The sequence below is a fragment of the Camelina sativa genome, chromosome 9 (genome assembly GCF_000633955.1).
Source record: "Camelina sativa cultivar DH55 chromosome 9, Cs, whole genome shotgun sequence".
Classification (NCBI taxonomy): Eukaryota; Viridiplantae; Streptophyta; class Magnoliopsida; order Brassicales; family Brassicaceae; genus Camelina; species Camelina sativa.
In genome coordinates, this window is record NC_025693.1 from 3,896,045 (window position 1) to 3,913,483 (window position 17,439).

Genomic DNA, 17,439 nt, shown 5'->3' on the forward strand with positions numbered 1-17,439 from the left:
TGGTGAAACAGGTGATAATAATATCTCACCTTTTGATGTTCTCTTCTTTAGGTTAAACACTAATTTTATAAATTTCTTGCATTTTCTTTTTTTTTGGCAGATTCCAGATCACTCTAAAAGTGACTGTTATACATTATGTTTTTAAAAAGTTGTATATACAGATTAGAAAGTCACCAAAGACTAAATAAGTTACCTTTAGTAGATCTTTTCTTTCTAACTTGACTTGTCATTTGGTCGTGCTTACGCTTTCTAGAATTTGATTTTGTGTTGTCACAAGTATGTCTGGCTTTTTCTTCGGCACTCTCTATTTCCATGCTCATTTGTAATATTTGTATATATTATCAAAATGTTTGATACCCAGAAAGTATAAGAAATTATAATTCAGCTAAAATTTTAAAAAACTTTATTTACAAAAAATGTAAACTAACCTGGATCATGAACATCTAATGGACATCCTACAAAAAAAAAAATTAACATTTATACCATGTTTGTTAGAAAAAATAAATAGGTTAAAATAAGAACATATATAAAATTATAATTATACCATGTTCGTTAAAAAATTTTGGCTTATCCGTAGCTCTAGCATCACTGCATATCATCATGCCTCTCGTATCTTGGTTTTGGTTTTTCCAGAAAGTCAAAAAATAAAATCTGCACATTGAGAATCAAAAACATTAGCCATGCAAAAAATATGGCACACGTACTTAATAACATTAGCCATGCAAAAACATGAAAACCGGAAAGGCTAAAAATTTTGAAGAGACTAAAAGTTAACAAAACTAAGATTAATGTATGAACTTAATAGTGTCGACTAACAGTAATAATAATCTAACCGAGAAACACTACAGGTCATTCGCAGCAAAAATATTAAATTACCTTGAATTAGAGATTGATGCTTGAAAGTTAAAAAACACTTCAATAATACAGTTCTTTAATACTCAGAAAACAATTGTTCGAAACTTGTTTACATAGTCAATNTGCGACGAAAAGACACGATTAATAATTTTAAACCGTTAGATTAAAACTGGAACTAATCTCATCTGTTGGATTAAAAGTTAACACAAAAAGTTGGGTTTGCTATTATATATAAATAAATAGGTTAAAATAAGAACATATATAAAATTATAATTATACCATGTTTGTTAAAAAAATTTGGCTTATCCGTAGCTCTAGCATCACTGCATATCATCATGCCTCTCGTATCTTGGTTTTGGTTTTTCCAGAAAGTCAAAAAATAAAATCTGCACATTGAGAATCAAAAACATTAGCCATGCAAAAAATATGGCACACGTACTTAATAACATTAGCCATGCAAAAACATGAAAACCGGAAAGGCTAAAAATTTTGAAGAGACTAAAAGTTAACAAAACTAAGATTAATGTATGAACTTAATAGTGTCGACTAACAGTAATAATAATCTAACCGAGAAACACTACAGGTCATTCGCAGCAAAAATATTAAATTACCTTGAATTAGAGATTGATGCTTGAAAGTTAAAAAACACTTCAATAATACAATTCTTTAGTACTCAGAAAACAATTGTTCGAAACTTGTTTATGTAGTCAAGAAAAGTTTATATATAATAAACAAAGAGGTGTAAGACATAGAGGTGTAAAATGTAAATGTGTAAAAATTAATAGATGTGAAACATGGAGGTACAACAAACAGGTGTAACACATAGATGTGTGAAATTAATGGATGTGATTTTTGAAACCAGGAGGTACAACAAAGAGATGCAAAGACTAAGGAGGTGTGATTTAAAAGGTGTAAAAATTAATGGATGTGATTTTTGAAACCAGGAGGTACAACAAAGAGATGCAAAGACTAAGAGGTGTGATTTAAAAGGTATAAAAATTAATGGATGTGATTTTTGAAACCAGGAGGTACAACAAAGGGATGCAAAGACTAAGAGGTGTGATTTTTGAAAGATGGGGGTGCGACGAAAAGACACGATTAATAATTTTAAACCGTTAGATTAAAACTGGAACTAATCTCATCTGTTGGATTAAAAGTTAACACAAAAAGTTGGGTTTGCTATTATATATAAATAAATAGGTTAAAATAAGAACATATATAAAATTATAATTATACCATGTTTGTTAAAAAAATTTGGCTTATCCGTAGCTCTAGCATCACTGCATATCATCATGCCTCTCGTATCTTGGTTTTGGTTTTTCCAGAAAGTCAAAAAATAAAATCTGCACATTGAGAATCAAAAACATTAGCCATGCAAAAAATATGGCACACATACTTAAAAACATTAGCCATGCAAAAACATGAAAACTGGAAAGGCTAAAAGTTTTGAAGAGACTAAAAGTTAACAAAACTAAGATTAATGTATGAACTTAATAGTGTCGACTAACAGTAATAATAATCTAACCGAGAAACACTACATGTCATTCGGAGCAAAAATATTAAATTACCTTGAATTAGAGATTGATGCTTGAAAGTTAAAAAACACTTCAATAATACAATTCTTTAGTACTCAGAAAAAAATTGTTCGAAACTTGTTTATGTAGTCACGAAAAGTTTATATATAATAAACAAAGAGGTGTAAGACATAGAGGTGAAAAATATAAATGTGTAAAAATTAATAGATGTGAAACATGGAGGTACAACAAAGAGGTGTAACACATAGAGGTATGAAATTAAAAGGTGTAAGAATTAATGGATGTGATTTTTGAAACCAGGAGGTACAACAAAGAGATGCAAAGACTAAGAGGTGTGATTTAAAAGGTGTAAGAATTAATGGATGTGATTTTTGAAACCAGGAGGTACAACAAAGAGATGCAAAGACTAAGAGGTGTGATTTTTGAAATATGGGGGTGCGACGAAAAGACACGATTAATAATTTTAAACCGTTGGATTAAAACTGGAACTAATCTCATCCGTTGGATTAAAAGTTGACACAAAAAAGTGGGTTTGCTATATAATAGCAATGAACTATATAGATGGTTCATTGGTTATGAGTTTTTTTAAAAAGACATGTAATTTTGCATTTGTTGCTAAGTTCCTACGACACTAACTTAACAAACACACATTTCGCATTTTGATTTCAAACTTTACGTTTCGTGTAAGTTAAGAAAAAGTCGTGTTCTTGAAATAGACCAATTCCATTTCAACTGTCTCTTGAGTCCTTAAGCAAAATTGCACCAAAAGCATGATGAATCCTCTCTTTGAATCTTCGGTTTACCTATCTTTACGAAATATAAACTTAAAACCTTGAAAACCAATTTTCTCAAGTTTATAATTACTACAAAATAGTTAGTGAGCAAAAAAATATATATACAAAAATGTCTAATGAAAACTCTGTAACGTCGTCATTGATAGATCGCATCTCTGCTCATCTTTGTCTTCAAGATGTATCAATTGCGTTGTTAGGTCTATTCCTTTTCGGCTGCTTGCAAGCCAAGCTAACCAACAAAGGCGGCCCAGTGCAATGGCCTGTGTTTGGGATCACGCCCGAGTTCTTCCTTCATGTTCACGATGTGTTCGGATGGGTCACCCGGTGTTTGACGAAAAGCCGAGGAACGTTTCCATACCAAGGGATCTGGTTTAGTGGATCTTATGGAGCCATGACAAGTGTTCCCGCAAACATCGAGTACATGCTCAAAACCAATTTCAAGAACTTCCCTAAAGGAGAGTTTTACAAAGAGAGGTTCCGCGATTTGCTCGAAGATGGTATTTTCAACGCGGATGATGAATCTTGGAAAGAACAGAGACGGATCATCATAACTGAGATGCACTCGACTCGCTTCGTGGATCATTCTTTTCAGACGACGAGAGATTTGATACAGAGGAAGCTCTTGAAAGTGTTGGAGAGTTTCTCAAATTCACAAGAAGCTTTTGATCTTCAAGAGATTCTTTTACGGTTAACGTTTGATAATATCTGCATCGCGGGTCTCGGAGATGACCCGGGGACTTTGGATGATGATCTTCCCCACGTTCCATTCGCTAAAGCGTTTGAAGAAGCAACAGAGTCTACTCTGTTTCGGTTCATGATACCGCCGTTTCTGTGGAAACCAATGAAGTTTTTCGATATAGGGTACGAGAAAGGCCTGAGGAAAGCGGTTGAGACGGTTCACAAGTTTATAGACAAGATGGTTGACGAACGAGTCAAGATGCTTAAGGACGAAGGAACATTAGCTAATAGCAAATCCGATGTCCTCTCAAGGCTAATCCAGAACGAAAGTCACAAAAGAGGCGATGAAAATGATCGATTCACAGTCAAGTTTTTCAGACAGTTCTGCACAAGCTTCATCTTAGCGGGACGAGACACGAGTTCCGTCGCGCTTACTTGGTTCTTCTGGTTGATAACAAAACACCCGGAAGTCGAAACCAAGATTCTCAGCGAAATCAGACAAATCTTGAGCCAAAGAGAGAAGAACAACAAGAATCTTGAAACTGGAGAAACAGAGAGTTTTTGTCACTTCACAGTCAAAGAACTAAACGATATGGTCTATCTACAAGCAGCATTGTCGGAATCTCTTAGACTATATCCACCAATTCCTATGGAAATGAAACAAGCGACTGAAGAAGACGTGTTTCCAGATGGCACTTTCTTGAGAAAAGGTTCACGGGTTTACTTCTCGGTCTATGCGATGGGAAGGATGGAATCAATTTGGGGAAAAGACTGTGAAATGTTCAAACCAGAGAGATGGATACAAGGAGGGCAATTTGTGAGTGATGATCAGTTTAAATACGTCGTGTTCAACGCCGGTCCAAGGCTTTGTTTAGGGAAAACATTTGCATACTTGCAGATGAAAATGGTGGCTGCTTCCATCTTGTTGAATTACTCAATCAAGGTTGATCAAGATCATGTTGTTGTTCCACGGGTAACAACGACTTTGTATATGAAACATGGTCTTAAGGTCAGGATTACACCGAGATCTCTAGAGGAGAAGAAGCAAGATTCATAAATATAAAAGAAAATTCAGCTATATTGTGAAGTTATTACTGAAATAGTTGTTTATATATATGGCATTATGGCTAATGTAAGACCTTCACCCTTCTTAATTAGAATAGGCACATAAATAATCTTTGTTAGTAAAATGTACAGCGTGTGTGTTATGTGTAATGCAGATCACGAATGTTATACAAAGCAAGATTTGCAAATTCTGAAATTGGAAGTTAGATGTATACACATATCAGCACTGTGAAAGGTAAGTGTATAGCCGACCCAAAAACCAAACCGGATTAGACATCCTAAAGCAGTAAAGCTGTTGCAACTTTCACTTGATCACCTTGTTAGACTGATAAAGCCTTCTGAAGAGATGTCTTGGAGTATGGACTAATTGGAAGAAAAGGTTTTGACATAGACCGCGTTCTCGTGCTAGTAACAAGCTTAAACCACTGGCTTCTCGGATCGCAACTCGAGTTTCCTTGTAAACATTTACATCTTCTCGTCACAATCTTGTTACTGCGTGAATCCACATCCAAACACACAAATGCTCCATTCTTTGTTATGGACGAGAGTTGCATCTTCGAGTCAGACAAAAGTTTCCATTTTGAGCAGTGAAACTCAGTGAAAAACAAACGCAGCTTCACAGGGTTTCCTTTCTGCTAAGCTTTTAAGCAGAGGATTCGTTCTTCTGCTAATGATAAAACTCGATGAGAAGAAAGTCTCCAGCTTTCTGATCTATTGCAAGAACCAAGCTTTAGTTGAAACAATGATTTTCTTACGACGCAAAGTCCACTTAAAGGATGGAACATTATTTTCTTTGGTTGTGTTTCCATTAGACCTGGTCCTGATTATTGCAAAGTTGTTTAAACTTGTCATAAATCAAGTGATCAGATATAAAAAAAAGTAAGTTTGAAAAAACAAATTAGTGTACCTCTAAAAGGAGCCTGAATTGTAGATATCATCTGCAAAATGGTTGAGTTCCTTATGTTTAACCAATTCCAATCCAAAACTCCATAAGTTTCATCTGAACCAATGGTTTTCCCCCTCATGTAATAGCTTCCTGCAAGTGTCCATAGCGCCCAATCTAGATCAAGATCAGCTGCTAAAGCCATAAAACAACTTAGAAACTTGTTGTCATTCACATTGTTCCCTCTTTGATCAACCCCAAACTCGCTCACAAACAACGGGATCCCTTTCTCGAGCAAAAACCCCGACATTTTCATCATCTTCTCTGTTTCTTTCCCGCAAATCTTGTTCAAGTTATCTCCTTCCCAAGAGTTCCAAAATCCATACCAATGTATCTCAAACACAAGTTTCCTCCTAAAGCTAACTTCAAAGGGTCTGTCTCGGAGGAAAGATAAGTCAGTAGCGTAATTTAAACCCGATACAATAACAAGAACATTCGGATTAACGGAGTGGACCGCTTCAGCGCCTTTTCTCATATAGGTATACCAATCTTTAATGTTCTGTTTAGGACCTCTAAGTTCATTCCTTAGACTCATACCAACCACATTTGATGAAACGTTATTAGCAAACATTGATGCCATCTTCTTTAACCCTTTGATCCAAACTTGAGGGTTTAAATGCTTATCCCCGAAAAACCCATTCCCATCATTGTCACTACAACACCAACCAGGTTGGCTTATGTGATTGTCTAAGATCACCATTACTTTATGTTTTCCAAGACAAGACACTACTTCCTGTTTTAAGAGAAAGAACAAACTAAGTTCTCATCTTTCTTAATCTTGAAATCCTAATTGATAGATTACTAACTAAACAAGAATTTCAAGAATCCCACTAAAGTCAAAATCTTTCCGGGAAAAAGGTCAAAACTTTACCTGGAAAGCTTTGGTAAGGGAAAGATCAAGAATCGTGGGATTGTGAACTTGGAAGCCAGAAACAGCTTCAAAAAGACGAAACTTGAGAAGAGATTGTCTCACAGTGGTGATATCAGAGAAAGATTCATCGGTGGCTAAGTAGAGAGGCCAAGTCAATCTAACGCAATTGAAACCCATTGAAACGATCTTCTCGGCGATCGAATCCAGTGGCTGCTTGCTCAGTCCTTCAGCCACCGCTGTTTCAAGATGCGACGGCCAGTTGACGCACGTGAGCTTCACGCGCTGACCTTTGTTGATGCCGTCATCGACGATCCAGCGTGAGTCGGTGGAGAGAGGAAGAGCGAAGGTGGTGATGTTGATGATGACGTATGGAAGAAGAAAGACAGAGATGAAGAAGAGTCTTCCCATTGGAACTTAAATGTGCTATCTCTCTGTTTTGTAAGAAGTGGAATGGTCCTCTATTAGCGACTACTGACTAGATCACAACACCGAACATCCAAATTGTGTCTAATTAATGACTTATTAAATGTAACTTTAATCAAATCAATCACTAACGACTAATTTATTGAAAAAGTCATACAGTATGAATTTTATTTTATTTGGGTTTGACGTTTAACATTGATTACTTAATCGTTATCTTGATAGCGTAAAATAGCATCATATATATTAGATTTAACTTATAAGAAACGAAGTTTACAACTTTATGAGTTACTGCATCGTTATTTATATATGATATGAATAATCTATATTAAACCTCATTATATGCTGACTTTGACAATCTTAAACCACTGGCTTGTGGGATCACATGAGGTGTCTTCGCCCTTCACGCACTTGCAGTCACTAGCCATGAGGTTATTGGATTCATCCACGTCAAGACAAAGCGAGTTATTGCTTGACTTCGCAGCTAAGAGCATATTAGAGGCTGATATAGACTGCCATTTTGACAAGTTAGGGCTCGAGCAACTCATCTTACTCAGCTTAACCGGCACATTCGACCCCGTGCTCTCTAAGCATAGAGATTTTTCTTTGAGTTTCAGGGTGTTGTCAGGAGTGTAGCTCCATGGTTGAGATTCATTACATAGACCGAGAGTGACCTTGGTTGGATCTAAGATACTTTGTAACATGCAAAGTCCGGTTAACGGGTGAAAAACAAGATTGTAGACTTTGGGTTGAGAGCCCGGTCCTGGTTAACAAAGTTAGGAATAATGAGATGCTTAACTATGTCTAATGAACAAGAATAAGCAAATTCTATGTATTAAAATACTGCAGATAGCTAACACCTAAATAAATAGAGTTATGATATCTAATAATAAATCTTTGTACATAATATTTTACGCAATTGTGAAATGTCATTCTAAAATATGAATTACAATATAATGTTGCAATTGTCATTTTAAGATATCTACATTTAATTTGTTGTAAATTTGATGATTGATAGAGTTTCTAATCTAATGGTAGCTAACTTATATCATAATTCCATTTAATATTTTGATAGTGTATTCGTATGTATTGTAGACCACATATTGTTTTTATACTTCGTGACGATTCTAAATTCTAAAATTAGTTTCCGAAGACAGTAATATAGAATATATACCTTGAAGCGGGGATTGAATCAGAGACAACCTTTGCAAGAAACTCCGGCTTCGAACACGATCCCAATCCGAGTCCAACACACCGTAATACTCGCTCATTCCAACAACACCTTCTCTGAGATAATAACTTCCTTGAAGTGTCCAAATCGACCAATCTACGTCGTTCTCCGCCGCCCAACCTAATATACATCCGATATACCTATTATCGTTAACGTTTGTGCCTCTCAAATCGATTCCAAACTCACTAAGAAACACCGGGAAGTCACGGAGATTGAAACCGCCTCCGTCCTCGATGCTTTTCAGAATCTCGCCGCATGCCTCGTTAGGGTTTTTGGAACTCCATGTGTTTGTGTTGGTGAAGGAGTATCGATGGAGCTCGAACACGAGTTTTCCAGTAAAAGTTAGGTTCACCGGTCGTGATCGGACAAATGAGAGGTCGGTGTCGTAGCTGAGGCCAGAAAGGATAACAAGTACTTCAGGGTTTGCTTCGTGAACTGCTTCGGCTCCTTGTTGCATGTACCTACATGCATATAAAAATAAAACTTAAATCCTACTTTGCAAGGATCCTACATGCAAGCATGTACACCTATAAGCCACTTTAACATTTCTAAGTGACATACTACCATACATGCATGTTAATTATGTACCCCATAAATCATTTAACCATACGTGACTTACTTTAACCAGTGTCCATATTTTCTTATAGTTGTACCTTATAGTTGTACCTTTTTCGTTAAAAGACAAACTTTTAATGTAAAGTATGCCATTAGAGGTAAAAAACTGATTTCAATATTACAGAATCTATATTAAATAGCGTTCTCTTACTGTCTTACACATACACATACACATGCATGCAGCAAATGGACAAACATAAAAAAAGGCACTTAAAGATAATACGTGCAAAAGATGCCGCTAGTTGTATAATCTTTTTTTCGTTTCTTTTTCCATGCAACCATTAATTTATCAGAGAAATTCATTTCAAACAAACCAATTAAGTAAAAATAAACTCAAAATAAATAAATAAAGAAATTATAGTAAGTGCGAATATGTTATCTCGTATAAAATGTACACGTACTTGAACCAAGCGTCGACGTTTTGTTTAGGTCCTCTAAGCTCGTTTCTGAGGCTCATGCCAACGACATTCGAGGTACCTTTGAAAGTCGTGGCTATCTTGGTCAGACCGGCGATCCACGTGGCAGGGTCAAAGAAAGTGTCGCCAAAGAAACCGTTGCCGTCGTCGTAGCCACAACACCATCCTGGCTTGGTCACATGGTTGTCTAATATCACCATCACATTTCTGTCTCCCAATTTAGCTACCACCTTCTGCAAAAACGAGAAAAAAAAGAATCATGTTTTCAAAGGAAATGAGTGATTTGCGAGTAAAAATAAAAGTATACATGATAAGAGATTTCGGTAAAAAAAAATATAATTAAATTAGTTTTGAAAACCATAGTCTTAAAAGTATCCACATATATAACCAAATTTTTGTTTGTGAAATTTATTCTATTTTATTCATCATTATTTTTGATGATTTTATTTTAGTAGAGTCATTTGTGTATTTTATGACCTATTATATTCTAATTTGAGTTTTTGGATGGGTCTCCGAACCATTATACTTTACCTTTATGGATAGAAAACTAAATATTTTTAATTATTTTGTTGGGCTAAATTTTTAGCTAGTATATTATATACTACTGTAATTAGTAAGTAAAGAATATAGATGATTAGATTTTTTAATTATTTCTTTCTATCCGAATAAATTAATCCAAAAAATTTGATACTATCATACCTTGTAAGCTTCAATGAGGGGAAGATCAATCATGGATGGGTTCTTGGTTTGGAAACCAGAAATGTCATCAGTAAGACCAAGCCTTTGAAAAGATTGTCTGACAGTAACGTTATTAGCCAATGTATCATTAGTAGCCAGATCAAGTGGCCAAGTTAATCTAACACAATTGAAACCCATTTCAAGTATCTTCTTGGCCAAGTCATCTACCCGCTGCTTGCTCAGCCCTTCCGCCACCACAGGCTGCAAATGTGATGGCCAATTCACACACGCCAGCTTCACTCTTTGCCCTTTTACGTCGATGATCCAACGAGATTTTGTAGAGAGAGGAAAGGCCATGTTGTTTGTGATGAAGGAGAAGAATGAGAAGAAGATGATGAAGCAAAACATACGTTTTAGCTCTTTTGTTGTCTTCATATTAAATGTATTTAGAAAAGTTTGGGGGTGTTTGTGTTTTTTTGTTAGGTGTTGGTGAATCATTTCGAAGAGATTATATATATAGAGAAATGTGTCAAATATTATAGAAATAGAATAGTTTATTGTATTATGTTTCATAAGATTAAGGCATACATATATATATATATTGATTAATTTTGACATATTGCTAACGCAATATAATGTAAATTTTCCTAAATACATAAAGAAATAACTTGTACAATAAATAATAGGGAAAATTATAAATAAAGGAGCTTTTTCCAAAAATTTGGCCATCTACACTTTTTTTTCAAGATTGTCAATTGTGACGAAAATGCCCCTACTAATAGAAATAGTGAAGTTTTGAAAAAATTGAACCAATAAACAAACAGAAAACCCATGTTAGTATACAACTGTTAAAAAAAAAATTTGAAAAAAAAATATTTTGGGTGTCAAAAATCAGTTTGTAAATTGCTGATTTCTAGTCTAAATTGTTTAGAATAGACTTTCTAAGATTTTTTCTCTTTCTGAAACATTTAGATTGTTCATTCTACAGTTTGTACATGTTCTAAGAAGTTTAGACGGAAAATTTGTTCTAAAATTTCAGAACCTGAATTTTGTATGTTCTACAAAATTAAGAATATGTATTCTACATTTTTCTTCATTCTACATCAATTCAGAATTCGTTTTCTACGTTTTACCCTATATACTAAAAGAAGTAGAAGATATATCATAGAAATTTTTAGAATTTGTAATCTGTAAACCTTAGAATACCCTAAAATAGAAAGAAAATAAATTAAATAAGGAAAGTGAATAATTTTAAATATTTTTTAAATATTCTTAATTTATGGTTAAGATTTCGTAATTATTGTTTAGATTTGTTCTAATACATTTTAGAATGCGTATTCTAAATTATTTAGAAGATAAACAAATTAAGAAAAATCGACATTATACCTTAACGTGATCGATTAGCCCTTTTGGGAAAAAAATTTAACCTTAATTGGTTTCCAATTGATCAATTTCCCTTACTTTGTCAAAACCCAAAACAACAATTTAGACCCACTCGATGAAGCCCCAAAAACCGATTAATTGATGTTTTCTTAATTTCAGGGGACAAAAAATCAACAAAATTTATCTGAAAAAACAATTAAGGGCATAATTGGCTAATTTTATATCATAAAACCTATTTAACCAAACTTTTGAAAAAAAAATGTAGATGGCCAAATTTTTGGAAAAAGATCATTTATTTATAATTTTCCCTAAATAATATCAAGATCTAGAATATTCTTCGGATTGGGTTTCACTTCGTTTATGGGCTTTACGGTCTATAATACTTTGTCTGCAAAATACACATCTTGCTTCCCTAATACTCCCACCTTTGTATGTTATCTTGCGGACCAAGTAAATGCTTTAGAAGTAAAGTTGTGGTATTTAGGCTAATAAGCTCTTTCGTGAGTTGGGAGGAAAACAAGCATTGTATCATGAGATAAAGTTGGCAACTTTAAGGGTTCAAAGACACAACACAACTTAGAAACCGGTAGGATTGATCGCTTATGTTAATGATCTAATCTAACAATGGCGTCAAAGCCATCATAACTTCTAATTAAATTTTATCTTAGTAATTGGATCCAAGTCACTCACCAGATCCGAAAAGCAAGAGGATCATACTAGTAACGGTTGAACCTTTTCCATAAAAAAAGGAAAGAATATGTACAATTAACGGAAACTTTAGCTGTCTTGTCTACTGAATTTGAGAAGTTGGGTGAAAAAAAATCTTAGAAGAGTGTTTGAATTAGACAAATAACACATATTGAAACCAGATTTACATTGTGATGTGTTAGGACAAATATATCTCTTAATGAAGACGACTTCGAGATATGTCATGTGACTTTTCCCTTTTTCCTCTTAAACTTTTGTGATAAGATTTCTCTACCTCAAATATCTGATTGGTTAAAATTCAAACAGATGTAATCTCTATTCTAGCAATGATAATTCTAGAAATTTTAGTAGCTAGCACACAAAATAATGAAGGATCAAATTGATAGTTCTTAAAATAAATGGAGAAGATGTAAACAAACAAAGTAATGAAGGTTTATATTGACTTTTTGTTTTAGATCAAGGTTGATCTTGCAATTTATCTTTAATTTGCTGATCAACTTATTTTGTGACGCCGCGTCAGCCGCTGTAGTGTCTCGACGATGGCGGTGGTTTGATCTATTTTCCTCTCTCTCTCTCTCTGTTTCAGTTTCTCTTTGTGGCCAGAGAAATATAGCGTCGATAGCATTAGCATTGACCCCGAGCACTAAAATTTCGAAAGCTTATTACTAATGACGCCCACGATCAATGTTTCCATAAGATGTCTCCAACCTTACGTTACATATCTCTCTTTTGATCTCTGTTTTTGTTGTTTCACCTTACATTGGCCCACAGTATCTTGTGTTCTCTTGAGTTAGATCCTTATCGAATCATTCTATTGATTTTTCTTAACCGTTTTGGAAAATGTAATAAACCCATTGTAGCTTTTCTTTCCCCTGAAATCAAATCAGTCCGGATTCAAAAGAGGAGCAATCATAAGACTAAGCACAGCCTTATCGAAATCTTTCCTTTGCGATGTAACTTTTTTTATTCATAGCAAACCAGGATCATGTTCTTTATAACATCACTCTTACTTGCTTGCATACGTTTCGGTTTATATTACATGATGTAGAGAGGAAGTTTTATTCATAACTTGTACAAAGTCTAGAATTATATAGATTGGTGAACTCACTGAACTCGAACTGGGACGAGCTTGAGAGGTACTTTCTTGACGACTCTAAGGGTACCAGCCTCTTCTTTATCGATGTCTTCATGTGTCATACCATCAGGTGCTCTCCAATCGAAGTAGTAAAGTAAGTTCAAGAGTCCCAATTCAACAGTAGCTACCCCCATTGCTATACCGGGACATATCCTTCGACCAGACCCAAACGGTAAGAGCTCGAAATGTCTTCCTTTATAATCAACAGGGCTATCGATAAACCTTTCCGGGTTAAACTCTTCCGGGTTTGTCCAGTATTTCGGATCTCTTCCTATTACCCAAGCGTTCACCAAGATCTGTGTCTTTGGAGGAATATCATAGCCTTGGACCTTGATGTGAGCCATCGTTTCCCTTGGGAGCAGAAGTGGAGCTGCTGGGTGTAATCTGAATGTTTCCTTGATCACCATGTTCAGGTAAGGAATTTTTTCGAGATCTTCTTCGGTGATTCTCTCCTTATTGTTGCCAAGACGGTCTCGGATCTCGCCTTGAACTTTCTTCATCACTTCCGGGGTTTTAACGAGTTCCGTCATTGCCCATATCATGGTAATAGCTCCTGTGTCTACTCCTCCTAGAAACAAATTCTAGCAAACAAAAAAAAATAATTGTAAATATGCAGATTCAGTTTCAATATGCAAATGTGTTGAAACAAATCTTGTTTTTTTCTTCTTCTTACCGTTAGTAATGCCTTGATGTGATCTATCGTGAGCTTCAAGGAATCATCTTTGCCTTGTTTATGATCATCGATCACATCCAACATAACATCGACGATATCTCTGTGATCTTTTGATATTTTTCCAGGATGTAAATGATCATCGATCACACCTTGAAACAGAGTATCGAGCTTGACGAAAACATCTTTGAGCCTCTTGTGTTGCCCGGAAATACAGTCAACGAGCCATCCAAGTCCGGCAATAGGAAAGAAATCAGAGCAAGTGAAACTACCCTGAGCTCTCTCGGCTTCAGACACAAGCTCTTCGATCTTGTCTTTATCGATAAACTCATTCTCGTGGAACCTTTGTCCAAAAGCAACTCTAAACAGGATACTCGCGGTTAGCCAGAAAAGGGTTTTGCTCAAATCGACCGGAGATCGATCCACCGCTGATTCCGACAGTTTCTTGACAAGAAAGTTACATTCTTCCTCTCTGATATTCCCGGAAGACTGAACCTTTTTCAAACAGAAAAACTCACGCACCAAGAACTTGCGCCGCTCCTTCCACTCGTCACCATACGGTGTAAAAGCGACATCTTTAAAACCCCGAGAGGTTAGCCTCGAACCAACAAGCTTAGGCCTGCTGCAGCAGTCTAGGTCATGAGTTCTACACACCTCTTCAGCTGCTTCTCTCGATGAGATAACAGTTACAGGGACAAACCCTAAGTGAAGAAGCATAACATGTCCTGTTCTTTCGGCTAGACGTTGAAATAACATGTGAGGCAATTCTCCAACTTGGTGTAAGTTTCCGATGACTGGTAACGTTGGAGGGCTAGGAGGAAGGTTCCATTTAGAGCGTTTGATCTTCTTGCTGATAAAGATCAACGAAGCGAAGGTGATGATACAAACACAGAGCAAAGAGATTACCATTTTTTTTTGTTTCTTTTCTTCCGTTACACAGAAAAATGAAATTGATATCCTCTGTTTTCTGTTTATATTAATAGTCCACTATAGTCGATTTATTTTAACATCCCACACCGCCTACACTATGATTAGATTTTTGTTTTTTTCTTCATACGTTACTATCTATCATATAAAAGAATCCTATGAAGCTAAGCAAGACATAAATCTTAATAATAATTGATTTTTTTTTTTTTTTTTTTGGTTTTTTAGAAAAAATAAAATTTATATTGCTCTGTTTCTGTGTATATTAATAGTCCAAAGCAATATAAACCTATAAATAGGTCGAGTAATTTTAATCTCACACTGCTTATATTTTCATTGGATTTTTTTTTCTTCCACTTATATAAACCTATAAAATTTTTTTTTTCTGCCAATTTTAATATATTACAAAGTTGGAATCTAAGCAAGACAAAATTATATGTGATGGATTCTAATGTTAATAATAATTGAAAGGAATTTGACGACAAATGTTATGAAAACAGAGCACCAAATGTCATCGTCTCATGAAAAATAAAGAAAAACTTTGTCATGTTATATAAGATATTACAAAGTATGAATTCTATAAAGCTAAACAATATAATTTTTTTAAAACAAATATAATATATATGGATAAGCACACCATTAAATATGGATATCATACCATCCAATTTGGATTTAATAAATTCTAATGATAAAGTTTGCATTCCAAATATAATACCGCTTTAGACTAGAATTTGGAAAATACGATATTCATCAAAATTTACTATTTTATGTGACAAGTACTACTAACAAGGTGTGTTTCGGTCACGCTAACCTAAGTCGTCGGAAAATCAATTATGACCTAAGTTGTGCCAGATGTGTAGCCCAGAAAAACAGTTAATTATGTTACTTTTGTTTGTCCGCCAGTGCGACAGATGTTGGCATTATCTCAAATACCACTTAGATCCTAATTCTTTCCAAACGAAGTCTTTGTTTGAGAATATAGATTTTTTCCTAAGTGAAATATCAATCGGTTCCCAACATACATCATTTCCTTAGATAATGTGGTATATATGGAAGATTATAAATTAGAAGTTTTCAAAAATTTGGTTGAGAGTCCTCTTGAGGTTGTAAGGTTTGCAGAAAGTGAGGCGATAGCCTTGCATCAGGCACATGTCGAGGCCACAAACTTATATACAACCCCCTGGGTCGACATACCTGCACTTTTATGAGATACTGTTGCTATTTGGATGGTTAATCCTCAAAGAAAATAAATAAATATTTAGGTGATGATAAAAAGACAGAGTAAAGAGATTACCATCTTTTTATTTTTATTTTGTTATACAGAAAATGAAATTGATATTGCTCTGTTTTTGTGTATATTAATAGTCCAAAGCGTTATATCTTGGTCGAGTAATTTTAATCTCACACTGCTTACATCTTGATTGTTTTTTTTTATCTGTTAATATATTACAAAGTAGGAATCCTATGAAGCTAATCAAGATAAAAATTAGGGAGATTTACATTGAGACACACTTTCTATGAAAATATGTTCATTTGACACACTTTCTGTCCATGGGATACCTTTTTGCCAATTTTTTCACTATTCACATAATTTCTAGACTATTTTAACCCTCATCATATAAGTTGAGGTATAACTATAGAGAGAAAAACAATTGTATTATAGTCCGTCCGATTTTAACTAAAAATTTAATCCAACAGCTAGAGAGATGAGTGTGGACCACAACATGAGTCTAACTAATAAATGTGAAAAATAAATTTGAAAGGATTTGTCATAAATAATAAGAACCATTCGATTGAAACTATTAGTTAAAATTCAATGGACAATTCTGTCACATTTTCTTTTTCTATTCTTCACATTTTTTTTTTCTCATACTCTCTTTGTAATCACTTTATTTAATTATTATGACATATTTTTTTGATTTTATTTTTATCATTCATTATAATTTTATTTTTTTCTACATTTTGAGATCCATTTTACTATATTTAAAAGAATAATTATAATACATATTATCTAATTATAATTGAATATTTGTTGATTGTTATGTGGATGCTAAAAATATCTTATTATGTGGATACTTATTTATGGATACTTATTTGTGGATACTATACTTATTCTAAAATCAAGTCCACATAGACGATGAGTTATACACGTCCACTAAAAATTACTTATGTTTTGGTAAGTAGTCATTGTTAACTATCATAAAATGTTAACCTCATCACATCCCCAAAAAACCTAAGCTGAAACCGTTCATCATATCATATCCTAAACTCTAAACTAGAAACCTCTAACCCCTAACCTTAAACCTCTAAGCCCTAAACCCTAAACCCTAAACCCTAAATCCTAAACTATAAACCTTAACCTTAGATCATAAACATAACCATAAATTTAATTTCATAGAAAGTAATCACAAATGTAGCCAAATATGAAGATATTTTAATAGAAAACATGAAATTAACCCACCCCAACATGTAAACCCTTAACCTTAAGTTAGACCAAAATTTTTGACTACTTGTATTA

General features: G+C 34.4%; 4 protein-coding genes across 4 annotated transcripts; 1 reads left to right on the forward strand and 3 right to left on the reverse strand.

The window, feature by feature from the left end:
* LOC104710405 (cytochrome P450 86B1-like) lies at window positions 3,149-5,016 on the forward strand. Its single transcript, XM_010426985.1, has one exon. The coding sequence runs from the start codon at window positions 3,294-3,296 to the stop codon at window positions 4,917-4,919; it is 1,626 nt and encodes a 541-aa protein (XP_010425287.1). The 5' UTR covers window positions 3,149-3,293; the 3' UTR covers window positions 4,920-5,016.
* On the reverse strand, window positions 5,025-7,149 carry LOC104710404. The gene is made up of 3 exons (XM_019229730.1): window positions 6,742-7,149; window positions 5,835-6,603; window positions 5,025-5,747 (listed from the first exon to the last, which is right to left on the reverse strand). Exons 1-3 carry the CDS (start codon window positions 7,147-7,149, stop codon window positions 5,563-5,565), a joined length of 1,362 nt encoding a protein of 453 aa, XP_019085275.1. The 3' UTR covers window positions 5,025-5,562.
* LOC104710406 (endoglucanase-like) lies at window positions 7,372-10,638 on the reverse strand. The gene is made up of 4 exons (XM_010426986.2): window positions 10,123-10,638; window positions 9,409-9,656; window positions 8,336-8,853; window positions 7,372-7,924 (listed from the first exon to the last, which is right to left on the reverse strand). Exons 1-4 carry the CDS (start codon window positions 10,597-10,599, stop codon window positions 7,500-7,502), a joined length of 1,668 nt encoding a protein of 555 aa, XP_010425288.1. The 5' UTR covers window positions 10,600-10,638; the 3' UTR covers window positions 7,372-7,499.
* Window positions 13,181-14,971, reverse strand: LOC104710407 (cytochrome P450 71B17-like). The gene is made up of 2 exons (XM_010426987.2): window positions 14,001-14,971; window positions 13,181-13,908 (listed from the first exon to the last, which is right to left on the reverse strand). The coding sequence occupies exons 1-2, from the start codon at window positions 14,904-14,906 to the stop codon at window positions 13,297-13,299; spliced, it is 1,518 nt and encodes a 505-aa protein (XP_010425289.1). The 5' UTR covers window positions 14,907-14,971; the 3' UTR covers window positions 13,181-13,296.

What these genes read in the sequence shown, in the direction of transcription:
- LOC104710405 (XM_010426985.1), top strand. Translation starts at nt 3,294, where the DNA reads ATGTCTAATGAAAACTCTGTAACGTCGTCATTGATAGATCGCATCTCT.
- LOC104710404 (XM_019229730.1), bottom strand. Translation starts at nt 7,149, where the DNA reads ATGGGAAGACTCTTCTTCATCTCTGTCTTTCTTCTTCCATACGTCATC. An exon ending in CCCTTACCAAAGCTTTCCAG is followed by an intron (nt 6,604 to 6,741) that starts GTAAAGTTTTGA and finishes CTCTTAAAACAG; the next exon opens with GAAGTAGTGTCTTGTCTTGG. An exon ending in AATTCAGGCTCCTTTTAGAG is followed by an intron (nt 5,748 to 5,834) that starts GTACACTAATTT and finishes TGCAATAATCAG; the next exon opens with GACCAGGTCTAATGGAAACA.
- LOC104710406 (XM_010426986.2), bottom strand. Translation starts at nt 10,599, where the DNA reads ATGATTCACCAACACCTAACAAAAAAACACAAACACCCCCAAACTTTT. An exon ending in CCCTCATTGAAGCTTACAAG is followed by an intron (nt 9,657 to 10,122) that starts GTATGATAGTAT and finishes TCGTTTTTGCAG; the next exon opens with AAGGTGGTAGCTAAATTGGG. An exon ending in GATTCAATCCCCGCTTCAAG is followed by an intron (nt 7,925 to 8,335) that starts GTATATATTCTA and finishes TTTGTTAACCAG; the next exon opens with GACCGGGCTCTCAACCCAAA.
- LOC104710407 (XM_010426987.2), bottom strand. Translation starts at nt 14,906, where the DNA reads ATGGTAATCTCTTTGCTCTGTGTTTGTATCATCACCTTCGCTTCGTTG. An exon ending in ACATCAAGGCATTACTAACG is followed by an intron (nt 13,909 to 14,000) that starts GTAAGAAGAAGA and finishes TTTGTTTGCTAG; the next exon opens with AATTTGTTTCTAGGAGGAGT.